We start from the raw sequence: 25,278 nt of genomic DNA, 5'->3' as shown, positions 1-25,278 counted from the left end.
CAATATGGGTAATATATTCCACCTCATCAATTTATAATTGGCAGACTTTATGGGGAAGACCTGGTCTGATTAGGAGAGATGACATTCATCCCATTTTGGATGGAGCAGCTTTCATATCCAGAAATCTGACTGAGTTTATTAGTGGGCCAAAACCTCAGAGTTGAGACCAGGAGGCAGAGTTGCAGTCCTACACACTTCTCTGCACTTCCAGAGCAGTTATCCATCCAAAACTCCTTAGTGATGGTGTTTGCCCCCCGACCACTTAGATTAATAAAACCAAAAGTTAACAGAAGAGGAGTTATACATAAAAACCTAAACAAAAACACTGAAATAGCACAACAAAATAGGAGAATAAAATGGGTCACATTACAGTTTTCCTCAAATGCTAAAACACATTTCACAAACGTTTCCTCCATGTTCTCCAATGTCTAAACACAACACCCTTTTCTAAAGCTACCTTCTCACTTCAAAACTCTAACTTTCACACCAAAAGAGCAGCTCGAAGCTTTCAAAAATGTAAACACTATACACATCATTCGTAGAAAAGGTTTCAGTCGTAGTCATCTGGACGTGAGAATGACTTCCGGATGGGAGCCGAAACGTCTTGATTCTGAAAACAGTGTCCAGATGACTACGACTGAAACCTTTTCTACGATAGAACACTCCTGGACGAATGAGGGACTACACCGTCCTATACACATCATTACACACTACAGCAAAACAATTGAAAACACAATGCTCAATTTGTGAGAAGGTTCTTTGTTTCATAACTGCCAATGCATATTTTTAGAAACTTTACAGTAATGGATGTTCTTAGATCTCTGCAGAAGATTAGGCATTTAGATTTGTGAGTTTCATATGAAGAGTATAAATCTATAGTAAATTCTGCATGTACACTACTGTAACACAACTCAATGCAAAAACAGAATCTATTGCACACAACAGTACTCTTGAAAACATGATCAGGGTGTGAAGTTTTTTTATTTACTTTATTCACACCACAATCACTGTGCGGCATCATGTTGCTGAGCTGCATTGGGCCACATCACCTCATCCACATCGCAGGCTATATTGTCTCTTGCCAGGCACCGCAGGAAAAACGCCCTGGAATGGCAAATCCATCCTTGGAAGGTCTCCACTGGGATGTCAACACAGGCGAGCTCCATTGCCCTTAGGATTTTCTCTCTAGTGTATGGTTGTCTGTCATAAACCTTCCATCTCCACGATGAGAAGAACTCCTCTATAGGGTTCAGGAAAGGGGAGTAGGGTGGCAGACAGACGTTTAAAAAGTGGTTCCTGTTGGTGGTGAACCACTCTCTGATTTGGTTTGTTTTGTGGAAGCGTACATTGTCCCAAATGATCACATAAATGTGATGTGCGGGCCCAGGATGGTGGTGTTGGCGGTCCTGGAGGATGTCTTTTAGCTCCTCTAGGAAGGTGAGGAGACGTTGGGTGTTGTAAGACCCAAGGACAGCATGCCGGCGGACAAGCCCCTCCAAACCCATGGCCGCACAAAGAGTAATATTACCCCCCTGTTGGCCAGGAACCTCAGTGATGGCTCTTTGGCCAATGATGTTACGGCCTCTTTGCCTTCGTTTCTGCAGGTTGAAGCCAGCCTCATCCAGGAAGAGGTACTCATGAGGTCTGGCCATCGCATCCAACTGTAATATCCTCTGTGAAAATGTGAAAGTGCACAGGTGTTCAGAACAACAGTCAATCAGGTAGCACAGTATTGTCCAGAAGTAATGTAGGCCACTGAGCAACACAGTATGTCCACTAACTGTACTGTGAACATGGATGTATACTTACTTGCACATACTCGTAACGTAGGTCTTTGTGTCGCGCAGAATTGCGCTCAAAGGGAACCCTATAGACCTGTTTCATCCGCATCTTTTGGCGCCGGAGAACTCGGTCTATTGTGGCCAAGCTGACATCATCAGTGCTCTCAAAGTTGACATTATCGGCAATGACTTTGTCTCTCATCTCCCAGAGTCTGATGAGGTTGTTCTCACGAACCATATCCACAATGAGGGTTTCTTGTGCCGCTGTAAATATGGCAACCCCCCCACCTCTATGTGGCATTCTTTCAACTCTAAAGAAAGAAACATATGTTGTCAATTGACATGTTTTACAATACATTAACAACTGATTTGAAACCAATAGACTACTTTCACAGGCTTGTAAAATTGTATTGACAAAGAAAGCAATAGTCCTGCTTCAGCCATTGTCATGCCATGGACAATGACATGGTCAATGACTGTTGCTCGCATCTCGTCCGTAATGATGGTGCGAGGTTGTCTTGCTCTCCCTCCTGGACTTTCTCCTCTCCCTTGTTGGCCTGCTTCTCTTCCTCCTCTGATTTGAACTCCTCTTCCTCGTTGGCCTGCTCCTCTTCTCCCTCCTCTGACTCGAATTCCTCTTCCCCTGACGCACTCTGAACTTGCTTTTATACATGTGGTCACAGCATTAGCAACAAGTGTCTTCAATTTTGAGTCGTTGTGTGTAATGAATGACGCCAGGTGTGTTCATTGTGTTCAAATATTGCTGACTGTGGCAAGCATTTTGCATCACATGAGCAGAGTTCTTTTGCGACTTGTGTTTTAGCAAAGAAAAATGTGTTAAGATTTATGAGAAGACTAGATTAGAAGTCTCGAGGTTTTAAATCAGCTCGAGGTTTCTGCCTCTTAAAGGAAGCTTTTCCTTACTATTTTACAATTCTAGGTGAAATTTGCATTGTGCTTCCCTCTCCCCCAATCTCTCTCTCTCCAATCATACACTAACATGCGAGCCATATTTAACAGATTTCCTCTATAACACTTGGTTATTACACTAACTTAAATCACAATAACTGCATAATGTTATTATTATTATTATTTCATCCTTCTTTGTATGTCACCCTGTTTTTCTTTGTCTGCCCTTGTGTATTTTATCCCAGTTTCAACGTGTTGTCATACCTAAACAACAGAATAGGTTGATTGCCAATAGCTCCCAAAACAAGGAGGTGTGTTGGGTGTCAAGAGAGGGAGTGCCACGTCCACAACACAGACACACAGAGGGAAACGGACAGAGACAACAGAGAAACTCTAAGGTTAACAATGGGCCTCATGCAAGAACATTTTCGTATTCTTATCTTAACTTTCGCATACTTTTTTTTGTATGGTGGGCTCGTGCGAGTGTGCCACGTCAGATTCAGCAAACGCTCCTAACTTCAGAAAACTGTGTAAACTGCTTAAACATGATAAATGCCACCTGTGCGCAATTGAGTGAATGTTCATGAGAATTGTAAATTTGCATAAATAACGCCCCATTAATACCATATAAGGCCAAGCGTCCTGCCTCATATGCAGGAATTGGTCATTCATGAAAATGACATGTAAAGTTCTTCTTTTAACTTAAGGAGTTTGGAGATTGAAGTCCTGCTTTCGGAGATCCATAAAGTTAAGTATCATTTTCAATAGTGTCAGCAGTGGAATTAAGGGAATAGGGTTAGGTCGGCATGTCTGTCTGCGGGGCTCTAACAAGTTACACATTTGTAGAAGCATAGCCTGTGGTGATCTAAACAGCAACAACCATTAATCTGTCTCTGTCAATATATCAGCACGCTATCTAAAGACACACTCTCTTCCAAGGGCAATTGAATTGCAAGTCATCTGGAGGGGGACATGAATATCAATATTTATATATATATTTTAAGTATAAAAAACAATAATTCAGATTTATCAGTTCCAAATCAAATGTGATAGTTGTCATCAGTTAAGTGCTGCAGGACAGAGCTGCAGTACATTCTATCAGTGACTGTAGCACAATGCAGTCACCACTGCGTACATTATGTCTACTGAAGCTTCTCCTGAACTAGCCTCCTGCAGTATTTCTCTGCCAACTCACGCTCTGTGTAATTGGAATGAATTGTTTATTAATATGTTTTGATTCCAATCAGGTCAAACGACCTTGGCAGTGTGGAGAGGCTGGTGTCAGCACCGGAGTGTATATTAACGGGATGGCAGCAGGAATTACTCTCAGCCACTGTATGCTGATCTCAGACCTGCAGCACAGTTAATAATGTGGAAGCGACACACTTTCCATCACTCCTAATATAGATATTGTCATAGCCCTGCCACTGCCAATACCTGCAGAGCTGATGGGAAATAGATGGTGCCTGCAATCTTTATCTCTCCTTCCTTCCCTCTGTGTGGGGATGACTTCTCTTTTACTAAATGTCTGTCCACTCACTCCCAAGTCACATTTGCACTGAATAAAATTATCATCAGGGTGACACAATACAGCTTATCAATTTAATAAACTGAACTTTTATCAGAAACCGCAGAATGTGTTTTTGCCTGATAAGATTTTGGGCCTAAAGATGTCAATGCTGCTCAGTTGCTTTGTTTGTCTGTCCACCAGTTTGTCTCTAGTGGATGAACCTTTCCATTTTGGTCACTCCATGAGCTTTTCTCTAGCATTGGCCTCAGGACTAAATGTCAACTTTGCACACAAGATATCTCCTAATGTAGAGGGCAGAATGTCATGAAATGTACAGTGCACATTCATGCTCCCTTTTAGAGAAAGCTGTACTTTTGCAATTGCAACAATTTGTAGACACACATGGCATCCTTGAGATGTTCCAATCTGGTTTTAAAGCCCTTCACAGCACTGAATGTCCAATCAGGTGCAGCCAGAAAGTGTTTCCTGTTGTGTTTCAGGGAAGGAGAGCACCAGTCCATCATTTATCGTGACAACTAGTGGCACGCCTATCAAGCGTCCAATGCTGGGAAGCGGCGCGACACGTACCATTATGCTTTTCGATCTCTCAGCTGCATTTGACACAGTAGACCATAATATCCTCATCTCTTGCCTAGAGCACTGTGTCGGCATTACAGGTATCCCTCTGGAGTGGTTTAAATCATACTTGTCTGACAGAAGTTTTTCGGTCAGCCTTGGTGACTGTGTATCCTCCTCAGCGCCTCTTCCATGTGGATTTCCCCAGGTCTCTATCCTCGGGCCAATCCTCTTTCCCATTTACAGTGGTGTGCAAGTGTTTGCCCCCTTCCCAATTCCTTATTTTTTTGCATGTTTGACTAATATTTAAATTTGTTTGATGATCTGAAACATTTAAGTGCGACAAAGATAACACAAGTAAACACAAAATGCAGTTTTTAAACGAAGGTTGTTATTATTAAGAGAAAACAAAATCCAAACCTACATTGCCCTGTGGGAAATACACTGTATATGCTCCCCTTAGGGTCCATTTTTAGAAATCACAGCATCTCATTGTTATGCAGGTGATTTCAAAGGGAAAGATGCAAACTCGTTAAAAGCACTGTTTGATTGTGTCAAGGACATTAAAGCTTGAATGACATTAAATGTTTTACACTTTAATGGTCAGCTGACCATTTACTCCTCGTCGTCCCAATAATAATATTATTATCATTATTATTATTAAGAGTGGGAGGACAGTCTCTGCTTTGATGGACATTATTGTCTCACAGTGAAATCGAAATGTAGGAGCTATTCACAGCTGGAAAAATTAAAACAAATCGTACTGTAGATGCTGTAACAGCTAACTATAATAAGTATATTTACTCAAGTACTGTACTTAAATAAAGAATAGGTACCTCAAAATTGTACTTGAGTGTTTACTTTTTATGCTACTTTATACTTCTACACTACATTTTTTAAGGCAGATATTGTACTTTTTACTCCACAACATTTAGTTGACAGATGTCCTTAGTTCCTTTGAACACAAAGAATTTATATGTACAAAACATATGGTCATCTGATGCTATGAAACATGATATATTAAACTGAACTGTTTATTAACTACCCACTAGTATACAGTAGGGTAGTTATTTAGCACCTCCTTAACCAGCTAAACATTAAAATGCTGCTTACACAGGAAAACATCAGTAATAATGATCTAATAGTATAACACTAACAGGCCATTCTGCCGCCCAATGAGTACTTTTACTTTTGATATTTCAGTACATTTTGCTGCTAATACGTTTGTACTTCACTTTACTTGTAATGGCTGCCTCAGCTCAGGCTGCAGGAGACAAGGGATTGATTTTCAGCATGTGTATTTGTTGGCTCTATTTATCAGGAAGATAGTTAAATTTTTGTTAGAGTAACATTAGACCTCCCATGCTTATAAGGTCTTGCCCAGAGCCAGTTGTATTTAATGGTAGCTTTATTCTCTCTAAATAATCATTTGGGTTGAGGCACATCAGGCTTAGAGCTCAGGCAGCCTTGCAGCTCAATCACTTCATTGTTCCCATGCATGTCCTTACACACCGCTGTGGTCTGCACTGGCTTTGGTCTGTTTTATTATGCAGGCATTAAGTCTACTGCTTTCACTCTTTATCTTATACAGTTATCTGATGGAACATGGAGAGATTGCAAGGCTGGTTGAATCCAAATTAAATTGTGAAGTTCTCAGAATGTTTTTCCCCCAGAACTCAAAAAAGGTTAACAGTTTATTTAAATTGTAAAAACTGAATGTGTTTACCTTCTTGGCAACTTTTTTTTTTTTTTTTTTTTTTTTTGGTGGTAGTCATCTATATAATCTTTAAATTCTGTATGTGCCACATCAAACCAGATTTTCCATGATTACCATGAGGATCTCTACCACTCTGATAATGAATGCAGCACCTCAAGCATCCACTCATTTCTTGACAATGTCAAACTCCCTAAATTATCTATTGAGCAGGCCAAAACATTACACCAACCCATAACTCCAGAAGAACTCAAGAAAGCTCTCCCCTCCATGCCTAATAATAAATCACCCGGTTCAGATGGACATCCCAATAGAGTTCTTTAAACAGTTTTGGCACCTCATATCTCCCCTGTTTTCAGAATGGTTAACAAAATCAAATGATCAGGAAATATACCACTACACATGAATACCACTCTCATTTCAGTCCTGCTCAAACCCAATAAAGTGTTACGATTAGTCAGCCTGGGAAACAGGGAATGCCAGGGAATAGGACCCAAACACAGACTAGCAGGCAGAACTCGTGCAGATTACTATTTAGTATTAATATTATATAAAGGCTTACACTGAATTGGTGGGCAAAGCAAAGCTCAGCAGGTAAACAGTCCAAAACAGAAAAACAAGTCCAATGGTGAGCAGGCAAAATCCACAGACATGCAAGGTACAAGGGAAACTTCTTCTTCTCGTAAAGTTTTATGGCGATTGTCAATCAACGTTATGGTGCATTACCGCCACCAACTGGAATGGAGTGTGGATTGGGACTCTAACTATACATTCACTAATGATTAAATAAAAGAAAATAAACTGAGATGAATCCATAAAAAAAATGTAAATAAAAATTTAAACACACACAAAACTAAACACACCATATCTATATTCTCTTTATCAAATTTGTTCTCCTAAGATAATGAAACAACAATAGATAACACTTCTCTCTAGAACTTCTTAAGTTCTAACTTCTTCTTAGTAAATCATAACATGTTCTAAAGTTTCTTCTTGATCACAGAATGTACATCTTCCTGTATTATGTTTTCCTATTTTATATAATGCACTGTTTAATCCTGTATGCTCAAAACGTAGCCAGGGCCCAGTTTTTTAAAAGTAATCCACTAGGATTTTGGATAACGGATTGGATCAAATCTTGAAAATGTGTTTTTCAAAAGAAAAAACGGATTACATAATCGGATTAGATCACGTAATCCAATCTTGGTTTTGATCTGGATCAAACCTTTAGTTTGGGTTTTTCAGAACTTTTTTGTAGGATTTGGATCACTTTGATCCAAAAAAATCTGGATTGAACTGATCCCATCAGAAGGGTGGATTCAGCGTGGATTTCATGGCCAAAATGTAATGAAAACTTTAAAAATGTATCAAATAATACTATATTTGGATCATGCAGTATCTTACAAGATATCCTATTTATTCATAAGGTTTTAATTTTATTTGTTCATCCGTCAGGCTACAGTGATTTGGTAGGCTTTAAAGTATTCAGCCTTTCAGTATAGGCCTGCAGCAAAGTAGAAAGAGTTTAGCCTCATAAAATAATCCCCCAAACAGCTGTCAAAATTGAGCAAAAACAATAAATTATATTCTGTCACTAATTGATATATATATTCATCACAATCACATTTTTTTTATTTAGAATATTTATTAGTGATGCATGCAATGATTACAGAATAACAAAAAAAAATGCAAAGAATGGCAATCACTGATTTTTGAAATCCAAAACAAATCCAAATCAGAAATAGTGTCTAACTATTGCGTCCCTTGTTGCACGTCCTGTTTGCTCGTTCTGGCAGAATGCAGGAGGTTGGTTAGGGTCTCCAAGGGGCTCAGGTGCATCATTGTCAGCACAGAGAGGGACATTGCGCTTAGTAGCGATGTTGTGCAGGACAATACAGGCAAGGGTTATGTTGCATGCTTTCTGTGGTTCCGCTCTCAGGTAGTTAAGGCATGCAAAGCGCCTCTTAAAAACTCCATTTAAACGCTCAATTGCACATCTTGCTCTGCAATGAGCAGTGTTGAAGCATGCCTGCGCCGGTGTATTTGCTGTTAGAAAAGGAGTCATCAGCCATGGTAGGAGTGGGTAGGCACTGTCTCCTAATATTATGCCATCCGGTCGGTTGGTTTGGAGGTCTCTATATAGAGCGCTCTCCCTCAGGATGCGTGCATCATGGACAGACCCAGGCCACTTGACAACGCAGTTGGTGATGATGAGGTCAGCATCACACAGCATCAAGTTGGGCATTGATGCTGTGCCTCCCCTTTCTGTTTATAAACTCCCATTCATTCTCACAAGGTGCTTGTATATGCACATGTGTGCAGTCGATTGCTCCAATAGTATTGGGCATATTCCCCAAAAGAAAAAAGCTGCGCTTGGCCTGGGCAATCTGGTTGTCCTTTGGAAAAGAAACAAATGCATTGACCAGGCTAGCCAGTGCGATTGACACATCTCTCACCACATCACACACAGCTGATTTCACCACTCCCATATAGTCACCAACAACTTGAAAGAAAGTCCCACATGCATAAAATCGGAGAGCAATGAGGATCTGGTCTTCCACAGACAGACTATGACTCCTTTGGGTTCTGTGTTGAAGTTTTGGCCTGAGAAGGTTCACAAGGTACTTTATATCAGCCTTCCCAAAGCGAAACCGGACATACAGCTCCTCAGTGGTGTATTGCTCCAGTGGCTTGGTACGTTCAACATACACCCTTTGACAGTATCCTCTCCTGGCAAAGTGGTGGTGGCGGTGGACAACACCTGCCATTTCACTGTCTCTCTGTGAATCCTCTGAGAAAGGCTGATTTATATGGCTGTATAGTTGGTCTTTTCAAACACACCTATTACAACTGATAAGTTTTGGCTTGTGTTCAATTGAGGCAATTGGACCCAAGGCCTATAATTGATGAACAATGTTCACTATAGTAAAGCAACGGAACCATGGACTCAAGAAGCTGTAACTTCACTGCTGCTGAAACCAATGCACTACTAAAGGGTGTTCGGTGCCATTATGGAACAATAGTCGGAAGTTTTAATTCTGCTAAGGATACCAACAAAAAGAAAAATGATGTTTGGATTTTAATCACAGAAAATGTGAATGCCATAGGGTCTGGCCAGAGGAGGACCACAGACCAAATCAAATTGTGGTGGAAGAATCTTAAGGCCAGGGCAACAAAGGACCATGCTGAAGCCAAAAACCCACAAACAGGCAACAAGCCATTTAAGAGGGGAGATTACACAGATGTGGTCCTCGACATCATTGGAGGTGAGAAGTCGCAAGCTCTCCATGGTATTCAAGGTGTTGTAGGGGATGGCGAGCCTTGGATTGAGGAGGAGGAGGAGAATCTGCCAGTTCCTCCTGAGGCTGATCCAGAAAGCGTATTTATATTGAATCTCAGCTCTGTTCCTGAGGAAGAAGCTGAATCCTCATTAGTTGAGCCAGTAGTAGTTGCCACAGGATCTCAGAGGAAAGGCTTGAAGCGCCCTTCATCAAACAAAGATGATGATTACAAGGCACTTCTGCAAAAAGAGACTGAAAGGGCAGAAGCACAGCTTCGTCTGGCAGAGGAACAACTGACTCTGACCAAACTGCAGCAAACCAAGGCCAGACTTGAGATCCGCCTCCTAAAGGCTACGCTCAGACAAGCTGGTCTCTCCACATCAGATGAGAAAGTCTGAAATTATTGTGGAGTATTTGACATTAAGTCTTTTTTTTTAATTCAATACATCTATACTTGATACTTGTTATAAATATCCGCAATGTACAGTGTTTGTGTTGTAGGTCTCAGATGAGCGGACTGCTGGAAGAGGATGGGGTGGGGTTTTTCTTGTTTTTAGTTTTTTTTAAATGTGTGTGTTTTCATTTCAAATAAAAATAAACTTATATTGACCCCACACTGGCTATTCTACTTGTTGCTCTTTACATATCTATAGTTCTACATTGTGATTTCCTATCCTGTTTGGTGCACTGGTTATCCAGCACTGGTTATCCAGATTTGGTGATCCTGTAAAGTTCCTATCTGGATCAGATTGATCCAATCCGATGTTGCTTTAAAAAACTGGCTCCAAAAGTAAACTGGATTACGTGATCACGGATCGCAAAAAAAGGATTACTAAATCCGGATCAATTTTATCCGGATTAAACCTTTTGAAAAACCGGGCCCTGGATATTATTGTTTCCTCTTTCCTGGTTCTCCCCGTTTTCCTCATCACACCTACTTTTCTTTGAATTTTGTATAACCACCTTCCTGTTCTCTCTTCTTCCCACTGCTTTTGCCATCTTTCTTTCAACTTCTCCTTAACTATGGTTTTCATTTCCGTTTTACTAAGGGCTATTGTAATGTCAATGTGATTCGTTTTTTGTGGCTTCCTTTGCACACTTGTCATCTATTTCATTTCCTCTGATTCCTATATGTGCTGGTATCCATACAAATGTCATATTTAGCCCCATCATTCGAATTCCATATAATGTTTGTTGTATCTCTATTAAGACATCTGGTCTGCTGTATGAATGGCTGTGCTTCAAGCTAGTTAATGACGAGCTGGAATCAGAGCATATTGCTTCTCTCAAAAGGTCTCACATCTTCAACCCATTGCATTGCTAAAAAAATTGCCAGCATCTCCCCTGTATACACCGATACTCCATCCATTTGTTTGCCAATTTTAATGTTGAAATCTGGAACTATGAATGAAATACCAATTTTGTTAGTTGTGTTCTTTGAAGCATCTGTATAAATTTTAACATAGCTGTGATAGATACTTTCTCTATATGTCTGTATTATCTGTGGATATAAAATAAGCTTTTTGCCAAGCAATGTGAGATCTACTATAGGGTCGGGGAGTATCCAAGGATGTATTACTGGCAGTGGTACTGTTGGACTAATGTTTATTTCAGTTATTCCTAGTTCTTTTGCAATCTGCTCAATTGTCTCTCTCCTCTCCTTTTCCCAACAGCGTTTTAGTGTATCTTGCGTTGGATGATCTTCATTATGTCCTTTTACATTAACCCAGTAGTTTAAAGATAGCTGTATTCTCCTTAGTTCCAGTGGCATTTCTCCCATTTCCACTTGTAATGCTGATGTTAGGGTTGTTCTGATGGCACCTGAACATAGTCTTAAAGCCTGATATTGAATGTTGTCTGACTTTCTGAGAGATGTATTTGCTGCAGATCCAAACACTACACACCCATAATCTAATACTGATCTTATTAATCCTATGTAGATGGTTTTCAATGCTGATCTCTCTGCCCCCCATTCACTTCCCACCAGACATCTCATTACATTTAATACTTTTTTACACTTGTCAGTTATCTTCTGAATATGTACTGCCCATGTGTTTTTTTTCATTAAACCACAACCCTAGAAATTTAAATTGTTTCACTCTCTCCAATTCTTGATAATATAATTTTAATTTTTCTGTGTAAAGAACATTGTCTTTGTTTTATCTACTGAGAACTTAAATCCCCATTCTTCTATTTTAACAATAGCCTCCTGTATTTTCTTCACACTAAATTCCAAATTCCTAACTCGTCATCTGCAAAAAGAGAGAATCCCATCCCATTCTCCAAATTCAGAAAAACATAATTTATCATAATAGAAAATAACACAGGACGCAATATACTCCCTTGAGGAGTTCCATTTTCAGCAAAAAAAAAAAAAAAATCTAAATAACATTTCCATATTTTTCGATGAATCGATCTCCCATATAAAAAGTTATCTATACCACCTATACATTAGGCCTTTAACCCCTAATTTATTTAGTTTAATTAATAATCCTTCCTTCCACATCATATCATAAGCCGTATCTATATCAAAAAAGATGGCCACTATGTTTTCCCTATTAATCTTCGCTTTCCTTATTTCATGTTCTAAACATATAGCAGGATCCATGGCATTTCTTACTTTTCTTGTTTTCACCTGACATAGGTGAAAACAATGAAAGCAATCAAAGACAGGAAGCTAAACTACCAGACACAAGAGGGAGGGAGAATATTACAGAATAATTCCCATTCCGACTGGGAAAAAGACCTAGCTGTTACCACCAATATCAACTATTGGAATCAAATATGCAGTAACACTTTTTCAATGTCCTCAAACACTAAAATACAAAATTCCTGCACAAAGTACACTACACTCAACAAAAAATGTTCAAAATAGAATTCACAGACAACAATATTTGCACACATGCACTCTCGCACACTAAGCACCACAGACGACTACATGCCACCTGGCTCTGCCCACCCATTATAAAATTCTGGACAGCTCAGAAATTATCCTCCATTCTAGGTTGCAGCATTCCAGTCTCCCCATCTGTATGTCTCTTAAGAAAACTCTCTTCAGCTGAACCACCATTCAGCAATGAACAACCAACTTGGATCGCCTTAACAATCCCCAAGAAAACAATTCTACTAAATTGGAAAAATCGACACAACCTCTCTACACCCCAGTGGCTTCACCTATTGTCTGAAGACATTGCAATGGAAAGATGCAAAGCAATAACAAAAAACCAAGTCGACCTGTTTAATTGGCTCCCATTCACCCCACTCCTCACTTCTATAGACTTACCAGTATAATTAACCCTATTAGCATACAAACATATACAGTGCAATTACTCACTCACAGTCAGTCACATATAACCAAATGGGCCGATATGGGACAGCAGGGGGAAAGAGGGCCTGACCGCCACCAAATCCAAATAAAAAGCTGTTCCTAAGACCCAACAGCTCCCTCCTATAGGGGTGGGTGGGGTCTGTTCCAGAGGTGGCCTGACCTGATACAGGCCGGCAACCTCCTACAGGTTTGGGGCCGCTCAAAGCAGTAGAGCACAAATACAGCAAGGAAAAAGTAGGAAGGAAAAGAAAAAACAAGCAAAGAAAAAAAATAGGGAGGATATGACCTCCTATGGGTCTGGGGGCAGCCTAAAGCAGGAGAACCCTGTCCTACCCCAGCTGTTCCAACCTGTCCTGTCCTGGTTCTACCCCGGCACAAAATTCCGTATATGCTAGGTTTTAATTGCTGTGGAATTTTTTACTGCCTCCCAGAGATTACTAATCAAGCAGTGTGTTCAGTGCTCATATATTGTTGTCGTTGGATTTTCTGTTGACTGTCTGTAGATGGCTCTCTTTTCTTGTTCAGCTATGATTGATATCAAGGCTCGTACCATCTATACAGATTTATTTCAAAACTCACATAACCAGACCACTGCTGGCTATTGACATCTAGGAACACTGTAACATGGCGAAAAAAACAGGTCAAGAAAGACAAGCAGTGAGATGATCAGACAGGTTGAAACTTATTTGGAAGAGAATACGGAGGCAACTTTTACCTACTGTACTTACTTTGCTTCCAATTCAGGAGTGCTCTCTTCCAATTTGCCTTCCAAATAAAGTGATTTAGATAATGTGGAATCTGTTGGACTGTTTACAATCTGTCTGACTGCTCGTGTTCAGACCCATCCAACATTGTTGTAGCTATGTTGCCATGTTCCTAGTAGAGGTCTCTAATGGGCTTCACTATTGGTTATTTTATTTTTTATTATTTATATAGTGCCAATTCATAACAGAAGTTATCTCATTGCACGTAGATCGTACTCTTTATAATATTAGGTAGCAACCACATACTATAAAACACCAGCACACCCGCTGTTCACCTCCCTTTTGAACTCAACCACCTTGAGTACTGACGCAGCACTCAGCGAAACATTTGTCACCCTCTGGTGTCGCTGAGATGTCCTTCTTAGTAGTCCTGTCTAAGTTTTGTCGCACCTATTTTCTCCTGCTCGCTCCCTCCACTTTGCCCGGCGCTGCCGAGGGAGGCGGCAGTGGCTAACTAGCCATGGTAAGATTACCCATTCCTGCATTCCCACTGCCTCCTCGACAACGTTCCGCACACTTCTGCTAACTGCTAGGCTAGCTATTGCTGGTCAGGCTGCATCACTAACACTAGCTGGCTAGCTGTAGCTACAACATGACTTGCTAGCATCTGCTATTAGTTTTAGCACTAGCTAGCAATACTGCTTCCCTTACTGGCTCGTTCGGCCATGTTTCCTCAACTATTGGGCTTACCGACTTTGAAGAAGCATGGCTTACTGTACTACACTTCAGTACAGGCTGTTGTTTAGTCGTAAACCATACATTGATTAGAGGCACCCCACCTCTGGGGGTGAAAGATGGGGGTTGCTTCTTTTCGTGAATGAGGGAGTGACTGCCAGATGTTTGCGCTCTCCCCCAGCCTCCACCATTCCTTTACCACATGCCTCATTTCACCAGTCAAGAGCAACCTAAGCACTTCCATATTGCTACACTGTTTCTGATCCATGTCATAGGTTGACTAGAAGAACCCATCGAGGAATGGTGTTGCTTCTGTCTCCCCAACTGAGGTAAATAAAGGGAAGGTTATGTCTGATGCTCGTTCTTCCCTGGCCTCTAATTTGCAGCATTTTCCCTACGCTGGGGGCATGGGAGCATGTTACAATGCTTCTTCTTGAAGTTTATTTTGTATACCCCAAGTGCTGGGTGATAGCTCAGGCCCCCGGTGATGGGACTGTAATTTTCTCCTAGCGGCAGAGGCGAGCAATTTTCTCCTCCCATTTCCATTATTACACTTCACTTTCACTTGTAACTGCAACTGTGCCAGATGCACGGGAGCACATGACCAGGCTCCCACACAGATAATTAGTAATGATTCTGTCCGGGCCATGGTCATGGACAGTTTTATCTCCTAGTGTGATGTAATTCTCCAGTTACTTTTCTCCCATACTGGAGTGTAAGCGGCTTAAAGGCGAGTTGTTTTTTCTCCCGCATTTTCATTATCATCATCCGCTTTAACTCGTGCCCTAACTGTACCAGGCACACAGGAGTGCATACAGATAACTGGTGTCTACTGCCAACGTCCTCTATTCTGGAACATTTTACATACCTTCCTCTCCAGCTCCAATTTGACAGTGGCACTGAAGGAGGAAATAAAGTAAAGGAGCCATCACTAGGCTCTTTATGTGGAGGTGCACACATTTCTATGATTTTCTGGTTCACAAGAGATCTGGATACATGCGGCCGATAATGGATCTGTCCATGTTTTTGGACTGCTACATCATGAAATGGCTTTTTCTCATGCTGTAACATCTGTTGATGCATCTACATGTGACTGGATGATTGCCATAGATGTGACAGACACACATCTCTACATCACACATATTGCTCTGCCACAGAAAATGCTAAGGTTTTTGAAACTGCCACCTCCCTTTAGGCTATTTGCTGGCCCATGTGCATGTTTTACCAAGTGTGTGGAAACTGTGCTGAACTCTCTCAGAGTCAGAGACGAGAGTTCTAACCTATAGACATGGCTTATTCTCGCCCCTTCATGAAGCTGAAGCCCATAAGACTCTGTGATGATTACAATGAGGCCCAGACACATGTGACTTCAAATCACCAGAGAGGGCTTTCCAGCTAAGTTAGTGAATTCAGTCTTGTGCTCTGCCTGGATTCATGCACTATGAATGCAGGTCTGTCAGATGAACGCATAGCGGCTCTATTGTGCCGGCTACAGCGAGTGGAGCTGATTGCTAGGGTCAGGGCGGAGACTATCTTGTCTCTGTTTTTGACTGAGGTCAACCACGACATTATACCATGATAACAATGCAGGCTCCACATCCCCACTTTAGTCCCGGCATTGTCGCCTTTTGGAGCTCATCTGGTTGTCACCGGGTGTGTGTGTGTGTGTGTGTGTGTGGGGGGATATGGTTCTATCACGGACTGCGGCGGGGTATGGTTCCTTCACGGACTGGGGCGGGACGGTCTGTCAGCCCAGCATAATGGCTGTCTCCTCACATCAACCTTCATTCACTACAGTACAGCAAGTTCTGCTCCATTTCCACTTCAGTTACTAGCAAACTCGTCATGCTGAGGTTGGACAACATCACTGTGGTGGCCTGTCTGTACAGGCAAAGGGGTGCGAGGTTCCCCACCTCCCGCAGGAAGGCTGACAGTCAATTTTTGAGAGCTTGGCACATTCCCAAGTATCCCAACAAGTGGACTCTCTTCCTGGACAAAGTTTCATCAATATGGCAGCGTTTGTGGCTGACCTGTTTGCAAGCAGAGTAATTGCACAGTGTTCTCCCTGGTTCACAGTGATGCTCCCCCACAGGGTGTGGTACTTTAGCTCATCAAGTATGGCCCCCTAGCCTGCTCCATGTCTTCCTGCCTGTCATGCTGGTAATGCATTTGCTCCACAGAATCAAGACAGATCACAGAGGGCAGCGACTTGGATCGGCTGATGTCATTTCGCCCTGTCCTGGAATACCACCTCATCCTTTGATGACTGAGAGGGAGAAGCTGAGCAGCTTAGTTCTCCCAGCCGCAGTACTTCCACTAAAAAGCATGAACCTCCTCCACTCCCAGGACGTAATGGACAAATACATTTAGGATTCCCTGGCTGCAGGAATCTTCAGGCCTTGTCATACATTTCGGCCATACCAATGTCCCTGCTGTTTTTCAAAATCTGGTGAATGATGTGTTATCATGATCGGACAATTTGTTTTTGTCTACTTGGATGACATTCTGATTTTTTTCCAAGGGACCTGAAGTGCACAAGCAGCAGGTCCATCAAGTTCTCCATCAGCTGTGGCAGAAGCTTTTTGTCAAGGCAGAAAAATTGTGAGTTTAATGATTCATCTGTGTCGTTTTTGGGATAAGTCATTGCTCAAGGTCTCAGCAGTGATGGAGTGGCCCGCACCTACCAACCTGAAGCAACTGCAGCATTTCCTGGGCTTTGCAAACTTTTATCGTCGCTTTATACGCAACTACAGTCGACTGGCAGCTCCTCTCACCACTGGGAAATTGAGTCCTGCGTTCGTCAAGCCCAGCAAGAACAACCTGACCCAGGCCCTAATAATGCTCTGTTTGTCCCTGATTCTGATGTTCTCCAGTGAGCTCATGCAACCTGTCTGACCTGTCACCCTGGCCTACGCTGAACCCTCACCTTTCTACATCACCCTCAATGGAGAAGGATGCCCAGGAGTTTGTCTCTGCTTGCTCGGTCTGTGCCTGAAGCAAGATCTCCACAAGACCCTTACCCGGTCTACTGAAGCCTCTGCCCATATCCAACTGACCCTGGTCTGATATAGCCCTGGACTTTGTCACCTGTCTTCCTCTATCTAACAACAACACCACCATCCTCTTCATAATTGATCAATTCTCCAAGATGGCTCACTTTATGGGTTATCAACCCATCTGCTGTATGCCTTAAACTTCCCACCTCCCTGAAGATTCATCCCATCTTTTACGTTTCTTTGATTAAACCTGTACACTCTAGTTCGCTGTCCCATCCTATTTCAGCCCTTCCGCCACCCTGTATGATTGACAACCATCCTGCCTATACAGTTCGTGCATCGCCATGGCTGCAGCTTCCAATACTTGGTGGATTGGAAGGTATACAGGAGCGCAGTTGTGTGGCCCCCTCTCTGATATTGGATCACACTCATTCAGGACTTCCATGCTTCACATCCGGACAAGACAGATATCTGCTTTCTTAAGCAGAGAAATTAAATCTTAACACACAGACATCATACATACCTTGTTCCAATAGGCGAAATTCACACTTTACAGTGGTGTCAGGATCTCTGATGTCCATCAACGATAGATGTCCATAAATCCATTTGGAATTCATATGAAAAAGGAGTTCCTTATAATTTCAGATGTCATAATATTCATCAGTGTGACCGTCATCATTAACATCACAGGAGAAACGCGTGTATTTTGAACCCCCAGAGCGTGGGCCACAACCTGAGATTTTATTAATGGAATGCTGTGACTGGTGGAGTAACGGGGGCTTGGTGGTATTCCTCCTGCCCTTGCCAGTGTTGTGGGGGTAGTTGATCTTGGCCAGCAGGGCTGCCAGGTTTGCTGTTATCCGAACTGATGTTACCAGGGGATGGGTGAGGTAGGGATTGGGAGGTGGAGGGGCAAGTGGATTTTGGGGATTGGGGATAAGACCAGAGAAATCTGCCCTCAAGGGTCCGAAGAAAATCACATCCAGAGGTTTTAGGATGTTGGACGTCTGTGGTGGCTGGCAGAATTATCCCCCACCCTCTGTGCCACCGGGACCAGCTCTGAATCCAGGTAGGATTGATGACCATCCATGACGAGCAACATCATCTGCATTGAGGCAGGCCAGGCCTGTAAAAGATATAAAAATATCTTACACACACACACACACACACCATACCTACCTTTCGTACTTTAACTCCCTGTCTCGTCTTCTTTCTCCTTCCTGTCTCTTTTCTCCTGGTCTCATTTCTAGTCTCTCCTTCTGTCTCCTTTATTTAATTTATTAAATCATGGTGCATGAATATATTTACATTTGAATAGCTAATTCGAATTATTATTATTTTTATTGCATTAAATCATGTATGTCAATGTTTGTCTTTCCCACAGCGGTAGCTTTTTTTTCCTCATACATTCAACATTTCTGCCTCCCTCCAACTCGACTACAGATTATGTCACACAATATCCTATATTTTCATTGGCTAGACTTATAAACATTTATAAATTACTTCTACTTGCACTGCAATGGCAACCATCAAGTGGAAATCCCATGAAAAGACCAGAAAGTACCGAACATACTAGCTAGCGGTGTCCAACTCAGGAAACAGTTCCGCTACATCCGATATGTAATCCTTTCTGTAGCATATATCTGCATCTTAAAAACCAGTGTAATAATTACTTAGTATATTTTTATGTTATTACGTAACATTGTTATACTTGTCTGTTTTAATTGGTGTCAGAGGTTAAGGGAAAGATGCCTCGCACAGCTGCAGCTTTTGCACTATTGCACTGGGCCAGGGTGGTCATCACAAACACATACACACCTGGAGACACGCACATCTGCGCCACAGTTGTATGTGTTACTATTGGCCAGAGGAAACTCTAGGGCCACACTTGATAGCTGTACTGCCTCATTTATCACTGATGACTTTAGCACATGAAAAGATGTGTGTTGCCTAGGTTACTGGATCGGTGGATGGCAATCTGAGGTGCTGTGTTGTCTGAGGGACATCGGAGCTGACAGCACAAGTCCTGCAGTAAAGTAGCCACTTTGGTGAGATTAAACTGGTGTGATTAAACCTGAATTTTGACTTTGATACAAGCACCTACCTAATATTTATGAATGTTACTGGGATGTTGTTTTTTCTTGCTTTGAGCAGATTTTGCACAGGGAGTTTGATATGCCAAAATCAGTGTGTTTGAGGTTGTCTCAGGTAAGACCAGACAAAAGTTGTTGTTTAATATGTTGGTTGTTTAAGTTAGGTTTTATTTGGTTAAAGATATTTAGATCTCAAGGAAACACTGTTTTAAAAACAGAGGAATTTTCCATAATTTTCCATAAAAATATGAAACAGAAAACTGGACGAATCCAAGTCAAGCAAACTTATACTAAGTCAAGCAGAGATATATTAAATGTTTTGTTTGTGTGTGTGTGTGTGTGTGTGTGTGTACTGACAGATTTGCCTGTGGGAGTTTCTGAGTTTCCTGCAGGAGGAGAAGAACTCTCAGATGAAACAGAAGAAGGCGTTGTGTGCTGAGATCAGCAGGCTACTGGGTCCCCATCTGACTGACAGTCTCCTCCAGTATGTGGGAGAGGTAAGCTTGTTTACCACCTGTCATCATGACTGGAGTTTAGTATCTTGCATGGCACATGTCATTGCACTTTCCTGTATAGGTTGAGGTCTATGGCACACCCTTCAGATGCAGGCCTTTGATCAAAACTGGCTGGTATTGGTAATAGCATACTTTATGAGGCTTTGTGCATCCTGCCAACATCCAAGCATCCTCTTGTTCACGACTGAAGTGTTGGTAGAATTGTACTCAATAGTGTGTGTTTGGGCTAAAGAAGCCACACTGAGAACTGGCTAGGGACATGCTCAGGACCAAAACAGAAGCTAGCCTGACGCCAGAAACCAGTTGGATCATCTTCTCACCTGTCGCCAATGTCTGACCTCAGCTTGGTTTTTCTTAGTTTATCCAGTGTTGTCATTTTCACTTGCTATTTTAGATTCGTGTTGTGTTCACATTCTATGTCTTTATACAACGGCTTATTCATTGTATTTAATCACTGTAAATTCAGACATAGCGATACAGTATATTCTCTCATTTTGAGACATTTCTGTATATTTTTCAACATTTTGATAAGCAGTTGATCTCTCAACAGAATTTAGTATTAAAATCTCTGATGGAGTCCGTTTCTGTGGCTTTCTCTTTCGCACACAGGATGTCCTCATTCCTTTACTGCCTGCAGCAACTAGCAGAGCAGACAATCTCTCAATTACCATGTGGCACTGAGATGATTACACAACAAAAAGGTGATCGTGCCTTTGAAGTGGTGGCTCCGACACTGTGGGAATACGCTTCCTATAGACCTTCGTTCTGTGGTCTCTGTTGACGCCTTTAAAAAGCAGCTGAAGACTCCTATTCAAACGGGCCTTTGTCTCGCCTCGTGTTGTCTAGTATTTGTAATCTTGTGTGTTGTTACAGAACAAAGGGTGTTGGTGTGTGTGATCCAAATTGGCTGCTTGGGTCCAAAATGGTGTCAAACAAAAGAAATCTAATTCAGAATGGCGGCTGAGCAGCAGCCGCATGGTTAGACAAAGAAAGGAAATTCAAAATGGTGGCAAGGCCACATATGTTAAAGAGTATGGCTCTGTTAATGTGCCAATTTGAAGTTGTGGCTACCAAAATAACCTCACAGTGAAAACACATCACAACAATAAAACTCAATAAACCAAATCATACATATACATTCACAAAAGTAACACAGTTCTGTGCTTAGCCATGTACTCTGCTATGCTATGTTATGCCCAGTTATATGTCCAGTGGTTACGTTACCAGTCTGTAAAGGAAGAAGTTGTTTTGCAGTCCTCCTTATTGCTGGCCATGTGAATGAGCCAGGCAGGGAAGGATTTTGGTTCCTGATTGGAGAAAAGTCCTTGCTGTGCAGTCCGTTTGTGCAGATGGAGAAACTGGTCACTCCGTCTGTTGTTCTCCTCAAAGTTAGTTCTTAAAGTTAGCTGGCAGACTTTGTGTAGTAGCCGTTGGCGCTAACCTTTGTTGCAGAAATCTTATGCAGCCTTTGTGTCGCTGCTGTGTGAGAGAGAGAGAGTTCAGTTGTGCTGTGTTTTTGCTTCAAGCAGACCACAGTAAGAGGGCAGCTGCTGCTGAGCAACAGTGCTGTAGATGAAGATAGGAGGAAAAGAGAGAACAATGGCCGCTGACCCTTTTATTGACCTGGTGACATCATGGGTCACAGGTCAGACTGACCAATGATAGCTGGAAGCTGGGTCCATGGGAGAAATTCACAGCTACGTGTGAATACCTGGAGGATTGTGGGAGCCTGAGCTCAATGGTTCTGCTTTGTTTACAGAACAAAAGAGCATGCTGTCTCCTAATAAAAGTTCAGTTAAAGTCCCACAAATTAATTAATTCAAATGGTGGAGTGCCAGTGGTGTCTGAGTCCAATTAGAATTTATTCTTCTCTCAGCAAATAGCAGGTGTTTGGCTATTACTGAGTTCAGAAATATGGAGTTTGTTGCTGTTGCTAACAAAACCAAGTTTGCTTATGTAGCTGCAAGAAAAGTAAGGTATGCTGAGCTAGTTATCTTACTGTCAGTACAGGGGTAGACTGTGTTGTTAGCTAATATAGTGAGGAGCTAACTCTGGAGCTCTTGTGCCTTAAGTTTGTCTTAACTCATGGCTCAGGGCTGTAATGCTCCAGATAGCATTCAGATGTGCTGTCATTGTCTGATGGATTATGAGCATGGATTATGACCATGTTCTGAACTGTGGTCAGAGATGCTGCGGCCATCATCTGAACAGTCTATTGGCTGATCATACTGCTGGGCCAGAATTACTGAGAATGGCCTTCTACAGCTTCTATTGTGTGAGTGCCTATCCCGGCGCAGTTGGTGGACATGGCGGTTGCGCTCTGTGTCCCTGTGCTGCGTTTTGTCACCCCCCTTCGAGTTGTTGTGAGGGTGATGTTTTGAGGCAGTAGGTCTCTGTGACGCTGCAGTGTTTGAGCTGGCAGGCTCAGTGGTTTTCCCTGCTGCTTTGGAAGTGACAACAGTTTCCCAAGCCACCTGTGTCATTTTTAGCTCCTGCGTTGAGTGGTTACCTTGATGCGTCATAAGTACAATGTGAGTGTGTACACATGGGTGAAGGTTCTGCAAGAACAAGGACTTGAAGGTGGAGCTTTCTTCTAAACCTGGTGCATTCTTGCCCTGGAAGCACGCATGCCTCAAATGTTTGGAGTAAGCTCTGGGATGCTCATGACGAGAATGTTTAATTTGGAGGGCTGCAACCATTGATGCGATCTTGTCAGCAGTAGAAGAGAATTCTATTAGTGCATGACGGAGCTTTTTGTAGTCATTTCTGACACTGGGAGGTTGCGACTGTATAAACTTATGGATGGATTTAGAGCTGGTCTTCCACACAAGTTTAACCCTTTGGGTTGCATGGGGCAATTCAATTAGATGGTAATCTAATTCACTAAAATAATTGTCAATGTGGCGATCGCAGTTGTCTGGATCTAAATGTTTAATATCCTTAGCTATAAACTCAAGCACTTCAAGGCGGAGACACTGAGGTAATTTCCAGTGAAGGCGAGTCTAAGCTAGCATTATTGTAGACATGTAGCTCACGTGCTACACTTCTCTCTGGTTGAGAGGCTGGGACTGAATAGCTCTGAAATGCTGAATCTGCTGAATGGAGAGGGAGTTGACCTCTCATTAAGGGAGGAGTGTGAATCAGAGTAACCAGAATCACATGAATCACAAATGTGGTGGGGACGTTCTGATCTAAGCTTTAACAATACTTCCTTGTTTGAGAAGAGATCTGACTCTGCTAAATGGTAAATGGACTGTACTTATATAGCGCCTTTCTAGTCTTTTCCGACTACTCAAATCACTTCATCTAAGCCACAGTCGCCCTAGCTGCTGAGTACAAGTCTTCTAAATAGCGCATGGCTTTGTTATTAGCTGTCTGAACTTCATGAAGGAGACAAACATTTTGTGCTTTAAGGGACTCTATCTCCATTTCTAGGGATGCTTTGGTCTGAAAGGCAAAACTGGTTTGCCTGTGGAAGTTCAGAAGCAAATGTCAACAATGGGCCTGTGGATGTGGTCTGTACATCACACCTGTCCTTAAGTAGTGAGAGTATCTCTTTCCTGTACTCACTGAGATTCAACCAGCTGATGAATTCAGGGTAGCCAGGCTTTAGGCTCTGTGCTAGGTCAGACTGACCAATGGTAGCTGGAAGCTGGGTCCATGGGTGGAGTTCACCACCTACGTGTGAATACCTGGAAGATTTTGGGAGAATGAGTTCAATGTCTCTCCTTTGTTTACAGCACAAAAGAACATGCAGTTTCCTAATAAAAGTTCAGTTCAAGTACCACAAATGAATGAATTCAAATGGTGGATTGCCAGTGGTCCCAACAATAGCAAAATGGTTTCTTGTAAAACAAGAGTCAGAAGCTTGCAAACTTATTTGCAACTTCATTCTTTGCAACCTTAATTGTGAGCCTATGTGTAGTATTATAATCACAAACTGTATTTACCAAAGCTCTTTAAAGAGCATTTATGCAGTGGTTAATTTTTCCTCTAAGACAGGAAGAAAGGAACAGTGTGTAAGGCTGGTGAATAACAGCAGCCAAGTCAGCCTCAGGGTAATTTTATTCACATTTTGCATTAGAGGCACCTCCAGTGTTTTATTAATTTCACTGTTGAGTGACCTGCCTATAGTAACCCATTTGTATCTGAGCAGCACCCCATGGTGCAGCTTTTTACTGAAACAAATACTTGGAACTGTATTAAAATGAGAAACTTAATTTACAGTTTTTCTGGAACTAAACCTTCAGGCCAATGAGTTTTTAATTTCTCTGTTGACGTCAGAGTCACTTTGCTGAAAGGTACATTTTAGAATAATCAATAAACCCCAGTGTCTGTTTGTTTGTCTGTATTCATTCATCATAAGGACAGTGGGCAGGCCTTCTCCTTTTCTTGTATTTCAACGGTAGAGGAGATGAGCGGATACTTGAGAGAATGTTCCGGCTGGACACAATCCAAGGTTAGCAGAAATACAAGTAGGGGCCTACACTACACCATCTCAGTCAATGATGCACTAAAGAATCATATTTCCATGTAAAAGGTTAGCAAAGTCACTCTTCTTGGCAGGCGACTTCCAAAATGATAGAAAATGTCCAGATTACGGTTAACTCTTTTTTCCACAGAAAAGACAAGGAACAAGACTTGAGCTGATGTTCAACTCAACAGGAAGATGTTAAACATGAGGAAATAGCTGATTATAAGCATTATTAGTATTATTAGACTGCAAATCAACTGTATGTTCTGAATAATGACAAACATGTAGAGATAGAACAAAAAAGTTTGTACAGCAATATAATAATAAAGAATAATAATAAAACTTTATTTATAGAGCACTTATCAAAACAAAGTACAAAGTGCTTCACAACAAGAGAAATAAAATACCACAGTGAATGACGAAATATAAAGAAATAAAATACATAAAATACACAAAAGCAATAAAATAAACAGTAACATAAACAACCAGTTCAGGTAAAATCAGGATCTGCTTTCAGATAAAAATGTGTTTTGAGACGAGACTTAAACGAAGACACTGATTTAGACAACCTAATTTCTTCGGGCAAGTTGTTCCAGAGCCTTGGGGCCCTGATAGCAAAAGCTCTGTCCCCCTTAGTTTTCATCCTGGACTCAGGAACAGAC

The 25,278-nt window shown here is 41.8% G+C and overlaps 1 protein-coding gene across 1 annotated transcript; it reads right to left on the bottom strand.

The window, feature by feature from the left end:
• Positions 1 to 699: 699 nt before the first annotated feature.
• LOC122862131 lies at positions 700 to 18,190 on the bottom strand. The gene is made up of 3 exons (XM_044167395.1): positions 18,058 to 18,190; positions 1,810 to 2,092; positions 700 to 1,673 (listed from the first exon to the last, which is right to left on the bottom strand). Exons 2-3 carry the CDS (start codon positions 2,080 to 2,082, stop codon positions 1,005 to 1,007), a joined length of 942 nt encoding a protein of 313 aa, XP_044023330.1. The 5' UTR covers positions 2,083 to 2,092; positions 18,058 to 18,190; the 3' UTR covers positions 700 to 1,004.
• Positions 18,191 to 25,278: the final 7,088 nt, after the last annotated feature.

This window comes from Siniperca chuatsi, linkage group LG15 (assembly GCF_020085105.1).
Source record: "Siniperca chuatsi isolate FFG_IHB_CAS linkage group LG15, ASM2008510v1, whole genome shotgun sequence".
Classification (NCBI taxonomy): domain Eukaryota; kingdom Metazoa; phylum Chordata; class Actinopteri; order Centrarchiformes; family Sinipercidae; genus Siniperca; species Siniperca chuatsi.
The sequence above is the reverse complement of the archived record's forward strand: the minus strand, read 5'-3'. Positions and strand labels throughout refer to the sequence as shown.